Source organism: Odocoileus virginianus, chromosome 32 (assembly GCF_023699985.2).
Source record: "Odocoileus virginianus isolate 20LAN1187 ecotype Illinois chromosome 32, Ovbor_1.2, whole genome shotgun sequence".
Taxonomy (NCBI): domain Eukaryota; kingdom Metazoa; phylum Chordata; class Mammalia; order Artiodactyla; family Cervidae; genus Odocoileus; species Odocoileus virginianus.
In genome coordinates, this window is record NC_069705.1 from 3314171 (window position 1) to 3328572 (window position 14402).

The window sequence follows — 14402 nt, forward strand, 5'->3', positions numbered from 1 at the left end:
AGAAAATATAAAGAACACACAGAGAAGGAGAATACAATCACTAAAATGAAAAATACACCAGAAGGAGTCAATAGTAGACTAAATGATAAAGAAGAGTGGATCAGTGAGCTGGAAGATGGAGGCGTGGAAACCACTGCTGCTGAGCAGAAAAAAGGCTGAAAAGGAATGAGGGCAGGTCAAGAGACCTCGAGGACATCAGGGCGCTAATATTAGTATTATAGGGGCCCAGGAGAAAAAGAGACAGAGAATGAACCTGAGAATTTCAGGCCATAATAACTGAAAACTTCCCTAGCCTGAGAAAGGAAATAGTCACCCCAGCCCAGGAAATGCACATAGTTCCAAACAGCAGGGGTCCCCAACTCCCAGGCTGCCACTGCTCCCCATCACTCACATTACCACCCCCACCATCCTTATCCGCAGAGAAGCTGTCTTCCCTACAACCAGTCCCTGCTTCCAAAAAGGTTGGGGACCACTACCATACAGGATGAACCCAAAGAGGAACACACCAAGACTCACTGTAATTAAAATCACAAAAAATAGAGAATATTAAAATCAGCAAAGGAAAAGCTTCCCAGGTGGTGATATATTAAAGAACCCACTTGCCAATGCAGGAGACGCAAGAGAGACGTGGGTTTGATCTCTGGGTGGGGAAGATCCCCTGGAGGAGGGCAAGGCAACCCACTCCAGTATTCTGGCCTGGAGAATCCCAGGGACAGAGGAGCCTGGTGAGCTACAGTCCATGGGGTCGCAAAGGGTCAGACACGACTGAAGCGACTGAACACGCAGCATGAGAGAAGCGACAAATAACATACGAGGGAAGTCCCGTAAGGCCAGCAGCTGATTTTTCTGAAGGACAGAAGGGAGTCGCATGATACATTTGAAGAGGCGAAAGGGGAAAACCTACAGCCCGCAAAGGAAGAATTTGAGCAAAGAACTTCATCTTACATCACCAGGAGGAGACCAACTCAGCAAACGTGAGAAACCCAAAGTGTCTCAAAGAGCTCCAGGCTACTGATTCCAGGGGACAGAGCCCTTCTGCGGCCCCAGTCTTCACAGTCACCCACCACGTCTGCGTGTCACGTTCACAACTAACACGGTGCCAGGAGGCCCCGTTATACTTGGTTAACTCAGACCAAAGGATGCAAGGAAATGGAGAAGCCAGATCGGAAAGATACAGGGTCATGCTCCAGTTTGGACATGTTACCGCTAGAAGGAAAACCAAGGATGTCCTTGGCGAGTGAAGAGTACTGTGAAGCCCAGTAGACCTGGGTACCAACTGGGGTGTGACCTTGCATGCACTTCTCCATGTGTAAAACAGGACCACTGATACTGTTTTGGAGAAATACCATGAAGATGACATGTAATGTATGTAAAAGTGCCTTGCATGGTGTCTGAAAAAACAGGGGTTTAATAAATAGCTGCTATTGGTGATAACAATAATAATAAATGAAGTACTCACATTTATTTCCATATCACTATAAAACCTTAATTGGAAAAAGGTTTTAATAAAAGACAGTGCAAGGAAAAGGTCACTAAACTGACTTCCTTTTTGAGTCTATAGCATATAAGGGAGATTAATTTTCTCAATCTTTGAAACCCTGAATGGTTTTATCAAATTTATTTTTCCGGGCTTAATAAAAAACGAAGAGAAACTGATCTTTGAATGCTGTCGTAAGTGACCTTGAAAACTGTTTTTTTTTTTCCCCAACAACATAGGTATTCGTCCATAACAGAAAGTGTGTGGAGGGGTGTGTGCACGCTAACACGTGCTTTCCCATGTGTCTGTGTGTAAACCCTTTAACCCTGATGTACAAGGAATTCCTTCTCATACATGGTCCCAAAGATGTGGCCAAGCTACCAGGGATTCCTTGGGCCAGGAAGAGGTAGTACATCTGAAAGGTGAACTCACACTAAAAAAATTAGCATTATGACTTTTTCCCTTTTAACAGTATTTGCATCTTGAAAGTGAATGTCCCCAAAAACAGAAAACTCAAAGAAACATCTCTCAGAGTCTACGGGATGGAAACAGCATTTCTAGAGAGAGGCTGATGTAAAGACTTTGCATGCTGGTAGCTGAATACCAGGGGCTTCCGGGGTAGCTCAGTTGGTAAAGAATCTACCTGCAATGCAGGAGACCCTGGCTGGATTCCTGGGTCAGGAAGCTCCCATGGAGAAGGGATAGGCTACTCACTCCAGTATTCTTGCCTGGAGAATCCCCATGGACAGAGGAACCTGGCGGGCTTGCAAATTGCACACAACTGAGCGACTAAGCCCAGCACAGCAGAATACCAGGCATCTGGGACAAGAGGAGGTGGACCCTTCCTGCATGCCCCTCGAGTCCAGCTCCACGTGACTTTTTACTGCAGCTGAAGGTCAGTCCGGTTTCGAGAAAGACCTGCTCTCAGCCTCACCACTCCAGAGTACTGCCGCTCGTGTGTGTGTCTGTGTACTTGTGCACGTGTGTACACGTGTACTTGCACAAACATGGACACTTCAGGTTGATCAATTGCACCATGAAAAGCTCAGTAACACTCAGCGTCCAGCTGCCAAACCGGACCTCGAACCCGGCTAGCGGCTGACCAGTGTGAAAGGTGAAAATGAGCGGGGAGGCAGCCTGCCGTGTGGGCTCCCGGGAGAAGCGAGCTCCGCTTACCTTTCTTTGGTCTGGGTTTCACTGGCAAGGACTCTTGTTTTTCCATCGCTGCTTCTCTTTCTTTCCAGCGGCGGATCTGCTCCTCCCTCATCTTGAAGAACAGGATCTGTTTCTGTTCCTCGTTCAGCTCTGCCAGCAGATCAGGATCTATGTACATCTCCGACAGGATCTGTTTCAGCATCTTTGCGGGGCTGGATTCTTTTACACCTGGGGCAAAAGTTCTTGAGAACGGCTTCCAGGGCTGCCTCCCCTGGGCTGGCACGAGGGGGCACCCACAGATCTTCCCGGACGCTCGTGGGGCTGGGACGATGGCAGTTCAGCAAACTGGCTCTGGGCTCCCACACCAGGCTCCCTGTCCAAAACGCCACTCATGAACCTGCAAAGAGCAACAGCCAAGACGCAACCGTGTTAAAAGGTGCAAAGGCCAGGACAGGCTTAGGAGTAAGCTTGGCAGAAAGTCAGATCTGCTTTTATTTCAGGCAAGCTTTGTTAAGAGCTTTGTGTAACCTGTATCCTGTAATTTCCAAAGATACTTTAACAACAAAAAAAAAAACCACACAAAACAAAATAAACCCTAAACTTTTACCGGTCAATCTCAGGGAAACGAAAAATTAACAGGGGTTTGGCCTTCTCCCAACTAAGCAAACATGCGATTACCTCCGAGCTCAACAAACCACCACGTCCACAGCTAAAAACAGTTAAAGAGACAAAGGCAGGGATGAAATTAAAAGCCTCTCTCCAAACAACATATTTCAAAAGAAAGCACTGTTTTTGAGATTTCAGAGAATTACCCACCTAAACCCAAGCCAGGCTTAAGGAAGAAATAAAGAAGAAATAAAAATTAGACCATAATGCAATTTTCCCATTTTCCCTTAAAAGTGGCAGTTAATACACACAATTATGTGCTACCATCTTCACAAAAGGACAATGCAGTGTTCAGACAACTCACTAAACCATGAAAACAGTGCAGAGGCAGGAGAGAACACTCATGCACGTTTTGGAAGGTCACCAGGTTTTAGGTGTACCTCTTCCAGGTAACCTAATTTCACAGGATCTAAAATTACAGACCAGATAAACTGGGGGAGCCATGAAATTAAAAGACACTTGCGCCTTGGAAGAAAAGCTATGACCAAGCTAGACAGCATATTAAAAAGCAGAGTTGTTACTTTGCCAACAAAGGTCCATCGAGTCAAAGCTATGGTTTTTCCAGTAGTCATGTATGGATGTGAGAGTTGGACTCTAGAGAAAGGTGAGTGCCAAAGAATTGATGCTTTTGAACTGTGGTGTTAGAGAAGACTCTTGAGAGTGCCTTGAACTGCAAGGAGATCCAACCAGTCCATCCTAAAGGAAATCAGTCCTGAATATTCATTGGACGGATTGATGCTGAAGCTGAAACTACAATACTTTGGCCACCTGATGCGAATAACTGACTCCTTGGAGAAGACCCTGATGCTGGGAAAGATTGAGGGCAGGAGGAGAAGGGGATGACAGAGGATGAGATGGTTGGATGGCATCATCCACTCTATGGACATGAGTTTGAGCAAGCTCCAGGACTTGGTGATGGACAGGGAAGCCTGGCGTGCTGCGGTTCATGGGGTCACAAAGAGTCGGGACACGACTGAGCGACTGAACTGGACTGAACTGAAGAGGTGACCAGGCCCATCACAAAGGGTCCTCGCTCCGTAAGACAGTTTCTCAGAGGGAGGAGCCTTGGGCCTGAGCACATAGGCGGGTTCCCGGGGGTACCTACTCCACAACAGGTGTGTTCTTCTTCACACCTTTCCATTTGGTCTTTTCAAAAATGTAGCAAACCTTCATATTTTTGTCATTAGAAGGAAATTATGTACACATTTCCATTCGGGGCGGGGCGGGGACAGATGTTTATTTTGTTCCAATATAATAAGACATGCACAAAAAGCTTATTTATTTCAACTCTTCAGGATCACCTACGTTCTAAGAAATGGACTAACAATCCCACCATCTGGCCACGCCCTCTCAAATATCTTCTTTCTCCAAACTCAGTTCAGAGGCTCTTAAGCTTCAGGCCGGCCCTCAGCCACACAGCGGCCCTCCCAGGCCCACGGCCGGTCAGTCCCGGCCCGTCTCCCGGTCACTCCCGGCCCGTCTCCTGGTCACTCCCAGGCAGGCTGTCGTGCTCCTCTCACGCCTGGCAGGCCCCTGCAGCTTCACTCCTGCTCCGCCTCTTGCGCAGCTGTTTCTCCATTTACACCAGCTTTTTCAGAGAAGCAGGAGCAACAGCCCAACAGCCAGGGTACCCAGGGTGGTTTGCATACCAACAACATATGGTTCCATTCACTCTCGAGTCCTGGTGTAGCAGGGACCTTTACTGAGGCTACCACGACCCCCGCTATCTGCATCCTACCATCTGTAGCATTCAAATCCCAGGGCTCAAATGGACCCAGTGTTAAGAGAAATTTTTAAAAGAATTAAAGGCACCGTCCGACTCTAACTCAGTCAGCCTCGCCCGCCCCAGGCTTCCTGGCTAGCTTTGTATTTTGCTTTGAGGCGACCCTCAAAGGCTCTAACGGTCAGACCACTGGTGTCCTGTGATGCTTTCCTGACTCTGGGGTCTCCAGGAGAGGGGCTCAACTAAATCTACACTCGAGGGGGGTTTCCAGAGGCTGAGCTCTTGTCTGTAGGTGTCAGAACCGCAGGAAGAAGGTAAGTCCTCAGCTCACTGGACTCCAGTGCTTAGATCAAGTGCTAAGAAACCAAAGTGAATGAGTCCTCGACATTCCAAAGGAACATACCTCAACATAATAAAAGCTATATGTGACATTCCGGTAAAGGTCCCTATGCTGGGACATTTCTTAACCAAGGGTTGACTTTCACAAAAATAAAACACCGGGGAGAGGAGCTGCCCAGGGAAGCTGGAGGCTTCCGCTCTATTCCCCAGTCTGGAATTGGGTGACTCCCAGCAACAGGGACAAGGCGGGCAGCGCCTAGACAGGAAAACCCTGAAAGGGCTGAATCCACTCTCCTCTCTCCACCTGGCGCAGTCCTGGTCTCGGATGCTGGCCCCAGCCACAGCTACGACCTTGAGCAGTGAAGGCAGTAACTAAGGAATCTTCATCACAACCTTGGAGTTCAGTCCCTCACCATCCCCATTTCCTACAAGACGATGGAGGGGGTGTGCCTGGAGGTCTGGCTCCAAGTCAGGGGCGTGGAGTTTGCTGGGAGCCCAGAATCAGGCTTTCCTGGTAGCTCAGTGGGTAAAGATTTCTTCTGTAATGCACGAGACCCCGGTTCTATCCCTGGGTCGGGAAGATGCCCTGAAGAAGGGATAGGCTACCCACTCCAGTATTCCTGGGCTTCCCCTTTGGCTCAGCTGGTAAAGACTTTGCCTGCAATGCAGGAGACCTGGGTTTGATCCCTGAGTTGGGAAGATCTCCCGGAGAAGGGGAAGGTTACTCACTCCAGTATTCTGGCCTGGAGAATGCCATGGACTGTATAGTCCATGGGGTTGCAAAGAGCTGGACACGAACTGAGCAATTTTAACTTTCACCTTTCAGAATCAGAGCATCACTGGGATGGGGAACCGCAGGTGATGTTTCAGAAGCAAGTTCTGGCAGCGGCAGAAATGCTGAACCCAAAGTGCGTGAGGCAGGGTCGACCCTCTCGGGGTCGGGGGTGGGGGGCAGACGCCTCATCTCTGCAAGTGCAGGTGGCCTTAGGGGAGGGCAGGTACGGGAAAGCCCCCACCCCAGGAAGGACAGCGGGAAGTGACCGACACGCGGGGCTCACGGCGTTCACACGGAGCACTCAGTCTACACAGCATCCACCCGCAGCTCCATCCACAGCCCCTGGGAGCAGCGGGGACAGACCAGGGGGAAAGGGCAGCCCTGCACCGCAGGGACCACAGGTCCAAGCTCTCACAGCTTCAGTCTTGTGCGGTTTCCCCCAAACGTGCTTTTTTTTTTTTTGCATTAAAGGTCATTAGTGGACCTTCAGGGAAAGACACTGGCTTCCCCCGTCCTCAAAGAAAACTTGGGGACCCCGCTGACAAGAATCTTGAGGGGTGAGGCTGCTGAAATACAGCACTGCATGCCACGCTGAGGCTGCAGCCGCGCAGGTATGAACTAGCTCCGTCCTCAAACACAGCGCCGGCGTGCCGGGCTGGGTGTCACTTCACGTACCCGCGCTGGCTTTCCTCACCGTGAAAGGAGCCTGAACTGTGACTCTGTAACCTGAGGTCTGGGCCACACCATCTAGCGGGGACTTACTGAGGCGAGTGGAGCCAGGGTGGAGGAAGCAGAAAGGAGGAAATCGACGGGTCAGGATTTCCCCTATCGTACCCCCTGACAATCAGCGCTGCCACTGGGTCCGGTACAGAGTGCAGACGGCTCCCCCCATTCAAGATCCAGGAAAGAGGAAAGCTGGGCTAACTCAGTACTTTTGTGCAACACTTTTCTTAAAAGACAAAAATGACAAGCAACACTTCCACGTCTGCTACTTTTTCCAAAAACAATTTCTAATGGGTCACAGTTGTCTTCCAGGACTCCCATAGGTGTGGCCTAGCTCTCATACCTTCTCATACTTTTCTGGGGTTTAGGGCCACTGTCCTCTAAACAATGGTTTTTTTTTTTAAAAAGAGGACTTTTTGTATTTTTAACGACTCTGAGACCTTACCCCAAAGGATGGTGCAGGGGTAAAGAATCTGCCTGCCAATGCAGGAAATGCAAGAGAGCCAGGTTCGATCCCTGGGTCCGGAAGATCCCCTGGAGAAGGAAATGGTAACCCACTCCAGTATCCTTGTCTAGAAAATTCCCTGGCTAGAGAAGCCTAGGGGGTCCATGGGGTCACACCTAGGGGGTCCGTACAGTCCATGGGGTCACAAAGAGTCTGACACGGCTGAGCACCAAAAAAAAAAAAAAAAACCCCAGCCTAATTAATCATATAAATATTCTGATACGGACACTACAACTTTAATGGTAAGAATATCATTTGAATTTAATTCTTTTCAAACAGCCAATTGTTTTCAGACTTCCAGTTATTCAACTCTGCGTTATTAACCTATCCGCACAAAGGTTATCTCAGGATAAAATAAATTGGAAGGGGCGACATCAATTTGGTAAATTCTGTAAAGATTTTGTACCACTCTTCAGAACTTTGAAATCACTGCACACAGGTTTATCTAGAGATTTCACTCATGCCAGATCTATGCTTTCATTGACTCCACTTACTTCTTCACTGAAAAACAAACAAACAAACAAACCCTGTATCCAAGTCGTTGTTTCTCTGAAGCAGGCATGCAACCAAGCTTTTAGGGTTGAGCAGACTCTTACGTTTAGAAAGAAAGGGGCGCTCTGTCGCCTCTTTCCTTTGACTCTTGGGGAGAGAAAGACACTCTGAGCGAACCGGCACAGTGACTCCCCGATGCCACCGGCGCCACCCCAAGGGCGCCCTTGCGAACCCTAGGGCGGGGGAAGGTCACCGCGCGACCGCCTGCGGCCACCGTCGAAGCCCGCCTTCCGGGGGGCGGCGCGCCCACCACGGCCCCGCGCGGCCCCCCAGCGCACCCTGAGCCCACGGGATGGGATCGGGGACCGCCCCCCGGCGCCCGGAGCGCCTGGCGCGCCGCCTTCCCCGCCCGCTACCCCCAGGCGCTCCCTCCCTGCCCGGCAGCCCGGGGCGCCCCCCGAGGGGCCCGGCCCGGAACTGCTCGCGCGCCCCGCGGCCCCGCGCGCCCCTCACCGCGACCACAGCCGGCTGTCTGCGCCGCCGCTCTCCTGCCGGCGCGGCGACACCGGACACCCGACACCGGACACCCGGCCGCCCGCAGCTGAGCCCGCCGGGCGGAGGAGCGCGGGACCGCCACCCGCGCGGAGACACCGCGCTGGCCGCCCCTCCCGCCTCCCGCCCGCGCGGGGCCGGGCCGCCCGGGCCGCCGGGCGCCAAGGGCCGGGAGGGCGCGGCCCGCTGCACAGACGCGCGGCCGAGACGCGGCCCGAGGGCCTTCCCCCGGCCCCCTGCCAGCCCCCCAGCCCGCCCGCACCTGCGGCCGCCGGCGCGTCCCTCCGTGCGCCCTGCGGGCCAGGCGGGGGTCCGGCCGGGCGTCCCGGCAGGTGGGGCCCGGGGCCGGGAGCCCGTCTCAGCTCCGCCGGACGAGCCTGTGCGCCAGCGTCTCCGAGCTCACTTTTTTCCTTTTGTTGACCTTAAGTCAATTATCAAACTCCTCCAGGGCGCTGGTCCGCAAGGGTGTGGCTTCGTAGGAGGCCAGGACCTGGAGGAGAAAGGCTGGGAAGATGAAGACTGGAGACGGTCGCTCCCGGGGCGAGGGGGGGGGGGGGGGGCAGAAAATGAAAGAAGTGCCGAGAAGGGGAGAAGGCAAGAGGGTGAAGGCAGACGGTGAACTGCGCGCGGGGACAGCACAGGTCTGGGTGGCGCCCGGGGGGAGGAGCCGCGGCCAGAGAAGGAAATCTGGGAGGACAGCTCATTGGAGGCAGAGTGGACTCGTCCGAGGGCATTTTGCATTCAGAGGACCGTTCAGAATGTGTGGAGCAAGGAGCCTGCTGTCGTGACCACCACCACCACCCTTCCCCCCAACCTGGTCGCAGGTGTCAGGGAGAGATGAGGCAAACAGCCAGTGTAGACCTGTCTACACAGCCTACCTAACTTGCTCCTTTCAAAAATGAAACCTCTCCGGACCTCGGAAGATACCGGAGAGGTAGAACCTGGGGGCGGAAGTCAGGCCTTCCGAGTAGCTATTTGAGAGCTATTCTAAGGATCCCATCAGGGCAGAATTTCTGGTTGGGTTTGGTTCCCAGTGCTTATTAACTGAATGGCCTGTAGGGTGTTTCTGGCTGGAGTGTCATTTAACCTGGCCGGCTGCTGGCGCCGGCTCAGAGGGAACCCTAACACACCCCGGTGAAGCAGTTGAAGAACTACCAAGTCAGTTTAACACAGTCCCCAGAGGCATTTAATGAGCGCTTCCTGGGTACCAGGCTGGTCGTGGTGAAGCCAGACATGGAGGGAGCAGACAGCCGACCCCATTGGAGGCAGCACTGCCTTGTACAGTAGCCGCGTGTATGTTTCTGCCTCCTTGCAATCATGAACTTGCTGGGACTGATCCCACATCAGTGACTCTGTGACTTAACTGTGAGTCTCTCATCACTTCTAATGTCTGCCTTTGGGCCACGCTCCTGGTGGGAAACATCTCCCCACCCAGTGATCCAGGATGTGTTGTCAGAGGGTTACCCGCCTTCACGTGCCTTTTGAGTGTGAGGTCTGGGCCACCACACCTTGCCGGGGGACGGTGCTGAACCTCTCCTGCTGGCCACTGGCAAGTCAGGAACACCTATGAGGTGTATCACCAGCTGTCTTGCTCTTGAAGTTCTGTTAAAAGCCCTTACCAGCATCCCGGTATCCTCAGATCTTCCCAGGCAGCTTGGACTAGGTCTCCTAGTGCAAATGAAACCAAAGTCTCATCTCTTGTTTGGACTAGGTTCAAAATCAGGTATTTCCTAACTTCTGTCTTTCGTGCCATCTTTTCAAAAAGTACACGATTTCATTTTAGTTTTATAAAAAGTTTACTGCTGGTGATCCCAGAAGTCGTTCTTAAGTACAGCTTACAATAACCTGAGGGAGGTTTAAAGTTTACCCCTTTGATCCCCCCCTCCTCAGGAGTTATTTTGTTGAGATTGAGATGGAGCACAGGCATTTCCCCAAAGCATGCTGCTGCTGCTGCTGCTGCTAAGTCGCTTCAGTCGTGTCCGACTCTGTGTGACCCTAGCTGGCAGCCCACCAGGCTCTCCCATCCCTGGGATTCTCCAGGCAAGAACACTGAAGTGTGTTGCCATTTCCTTCTCCACCAAAGCATGCTAGCAGGTCCTAATGTGGCCAAAGGTGAAACCACTAAAATATGTGGGAGGTTGATACGGGAGATTTTGAAGAGTTATACTACAGGCCCTGTGTGGTGTGCATGCTCAGTTGCCAAGTCACGTCTGACTCTTTGTGACCCCGAGGACTGTAGCACGCCAGGCTCCTCCGTCCATGGAATTCTCCCGGCAAGAATACTGGAGTGGGTTGCCATGACCTCCTCCAGGGAATCTTCCCAACCCAGGGATCAACCCTCATCTCTTGTGTCTCCTGAATTGGCAGGCAAATTCTTTACCATTGAGCTACTGGGAAGCCCAAACACAGCCTCTTGACTTTATTGAAATAAACATGGAGCCGATGTTCACCTTGGTTCTGATCCTGAAGTCGTGTGTGGGGATGGACAGCCTCTCATTTCATAAATGCAGGGTGTGAGACCCAGGGGTCTGCCTTATCACTACCTTTCCTTCCATTCCCTGTCTGTGTTTGTGAAACCCCGATGTCCCCTCTGGCGTTTTAGTTGAGGCCAGAGCTTTGCTCTTTGAAATCACCACCCGCCCCCCCACCCCAAATGCACACCCAAGCTCTAGGCATTCCCCCTCACTTCCTTGCCTTTCCTGGAGTCAGCCCTTCAGCTCTGCCAGAGAGCCATCTCACTCATTACACTCTGTTTGCCTGAAGACGCTTCTTTAACTGGAAGCAGTCATGACTCTACCCTGGGGTAAAGTAAGACACTTCACCTCTTCCTCTAAGTGTATATTTAAGTAAGAGCCAGCTTATGGCCTCAGCATGAGTGCTGTTGTTTAAGTTTGAGACAGAGAGTGGGTTTTATTGGCATGTCAGTATTTTAACAAGGACACTCGTATAGCATCCAGTATAATGGAAGGTTATGGCCAATAAATGACAGATCATGCCTTATAAATAGGGAAATATGAACATGGACAGACTCCCTTTGGAGAAAAGAATCTATATGCATAGAGTTTATATAGCCACCCCGGGAACCCTCCCTGGGAGTAAATGCTACACCTCTGTCCTCATTAAAACAGCACATCACACAGTTTTTAGGGCTGGAAAGAATTTGGACGTTACCTGGACATCATTTTGCAGCTGAAAAAAATGGGGGAAAAGCGAGGTTCCCCACCACAGAGCTTTAGTGGTAAAAACAGAGTTTCTGACTCATGGTCTTTACAGAGTTATTATACTGTGTTAACCAGATCATTCACCTTATTGAGTTCAGGAGTGACAATGAAGGAAACCATCACCTATGTTTCTCTTCCAACATAAGCACCTCTGTCTGCTGATGAAGAGCAGACGGAAGCTGCCTTCGGGACTGCATGCCTTGCGGCCAGCGGTGCGCGCAGGCCCCCATCCCATCTCTGCTGGCCGCTCCCAGTGCTCCCAGCACCTCCCAGCAGGTGCTGCAAGCTTCCCAGCCCCTCTGGAGAAAGCAAACCTGGGGCCATGACCTTCTTCACTGCAATAAGCAGGTACTGATGGAGCCGCCAGTCAATTCTCAGTGTTTCCTTGGGTCAAATTCTGCACAGGGGAGAAGATAGGAGGACATGGAGCAAAGGAATCAAATCAAAAGAATAAAGAGAACAGAGGTGATTTTTTATGAGTTCTTAAGTGAGCTTTCTTCCTTCTGGTGCTTCCTGTGGAGCCTCAAGTCTGCACTCCTTCCGAGTAGGGGAGGGGTTCACAGACAAGAGGGGGGAAAATGCATCTGACATCCAGAAATTACTTTGAGTTTTTAATCGAAAAGGAGGGATTTCTGGTCAATACTGGGCTTGCAAGCATGAGTTTGATTTGCTAGTTTTGCTGTGTGGTGAGCAGCCCTCCCAAACCGGCCGAGTAAAAAGTCTAATCTGGAACTTCCCTGGTGGTCCAGTGGTTTAGAATGTGCTTTGCAATGCAAGGGACACAGGTTCGATCCCTGGTCAGGGAACTAAAATCTTGCATACTGTGGATCAACTAAGTTCGAGAACCACAATGATAGCCCGAGCACTGAACCACCCTGAAAGACCCCGATGCTGCAACTGAGACCCAGCAGAGCAAAAAAAAAAAAAAAAAGTCTAATCAAATGCCCGGAAACAAAAGACTCAACTCCTATTGTTCTATTCTTTAAATACTATTTCCTAGTGAGACTCCAAGGAAATAACATATGTCACTAAAAAGATGACACTTAATGGTCAGGTAGAAGTGGTTTCTAGCCCTCTGAATGTACTCTATAAAGAAAGCTGAGCACCAAAGAATTGATGCTTTTGAACTGTGGTGTTGGAGAAGACTCTTGAGAGTCCCTTGGACTGCAAGGAGATCCAACCAGTCCATCCTAAAGGAAATCAGTGCTGGGTGTTCATTGGAAGGACTGATGCTGAAGGTGAAGCTCCAATCCTTTGGCTACCTGATGCGAAGGGTTGACTCATTGGAAAAGACCCTGATGTTGGGAAAGATTGAAGGCAGGAAGAGAAGGGGATGGCAGAGGATGAGATGGTTAGATGGCATCACTGACTCAATGGACATGAGTTTGGGTAAACTCTGGGAGTTGGTGATGGACAGGGAGGCCTGGCGTGCTATGGTTCATGGGGTTGCAAAGAGTCGGACACGACTGAGCGACAGAACTGAACTGAACTCAACTGAATGTACTCTAAGTCATTGTGACCCCATATATCCGTACAGATCAACATTTCAAAGCATTTTCAAGCTATTATTTTGTTCAGTCCTCCCAATGTGTTTTGTGAGCTAGACCTTTCTATCTTAACTGACAAATGGGGACACTTGGGTTCAGGGCAATTCCGTGGCTTGCTTTTTCATACTGTTCATGGGATTCTCCAGGCAAGAATGCTGGAGTGGGTTGCCATTTCCTCCTCCAGTGAACCACGTTTTGTCAGAACTCTTCCCTATGACCTGTCTTGGGTGGCCCTGAGCAGCATCATTCATAGCTTCATTGAGTCATGCAAGCCCCTTCGCCATGACAAGGCTGTGATCCATGAAGGAGAAAAAGTGGAAGTAGTGACAGATATTATTTTCTTGGGCTCCAAAATCACTGCGCACAGTGACTGCAGCCATGAAACTCAAAGATGCTTGCTCTTTAGAAGGAAAGCTATGACAGACCTAGACAGCATATTAAAAAGCAGAGATGTCACTTTGCCAACAGAAGTCCTATGGTTTTTCCAAAAGTCATGTATGAATGTGAGAGTTGGACTATAAAGTAGGCTGAGTGCTGAAGAATTGATGCCTTGAAACTGTGGTGTTGGAGAAGACTCTTGAGAGTCCCTTGGACTGCAAGCAGATCAAACCAGTCAATCCTAAAGGAAATCAACTCTGAATATTCGTTGGAAGCACTGATGCTGAAACTGAAGCTCCAATACTTTGGCCACCTGATGTGAAGAGCCGACTCATTGGAAAAGACCCTAATGAAGGGAAAGACTGAAGGCAGGAGGAGAAGGGGGTGGCAGAAATGAGATGGTTAGATAGCATCACAGAATCAATGGAAATGAGTTTGAGCAAACTTGGGGAGTTAGTGGCTTCCCTGGTAGCTCAGACGGTAAAGTGTCCGCCTACAATGCGGGAGACCCAGGTTCAATTCCTGGGTCAGGAAGATCCCCTGGAGAAGGAAATGGCAACCCACTCCAGTACTCTTGCCTGGAAAAATCCCATGGACAGAGGAGCCTGGTGGGCTACATACAGTCCATGGGGTCGCAAAGAGTCAGACACTACTGAGCAACTTCACTTTCACTTTTCCAGGAGTTAGTGAAGGACCAGGAAGCCTGGCGTGCTTCGGTCCATGGGGTTGCAAAGAGTCAGACACGACCTAGCGACTGAACAGCATCATCAAATGGTCTGCCCGGTTTACACAGCAGAGTGGGTGGTGGTGGACCAGGGCTGGGACCCAGGTCTTCCCACCCTCGTCCAA

At 50.8% G+C, this 14402-nt stretch overlaps 1 protein-coding gene and 1 non-coding gene across 3 annotated transcripts in view; one reads left to right on the top strand and one right to left on the bottom strand.

Annotated features, from left to right (window-relative positions):
- The window catches only part of SH2D4A (SH2 domain containing 4A), a 56465-nt gene extending 53320 nt beyond the window's left edge, over positions 1-3145 (bottom strand). Inside the window, exon 1 of one of the 2 annotated variants that reach the window (XM_070459789.1) lies at positions 2654-3145. In XM_070459789.1, coding sequence (XP_070315890.1) covers positions 2654-2834 — 181 coding nt within the window. In that variant the 5' untranslated portion in view covers positions 2835-3145. The remainder of the gene's footprint in view (positions 1-2653) is intronic. The other variant, XM_070459788.1, reaches the window with a different exon arrangement.
- A 10870-nt stretch (positions 3146-14015) lies between these two features.
- Positions 14016-14088, top strand: TRNAC-ACA (transfer RNA cysteine (anticodon ACA)). The gene has a single exon. It is a non-coding gene; the product is annotated as a tRNA-Cys (tRNA).
- The last annotated feature ends 314 nt before the right edge of the window (positions 14089-14402 follow it).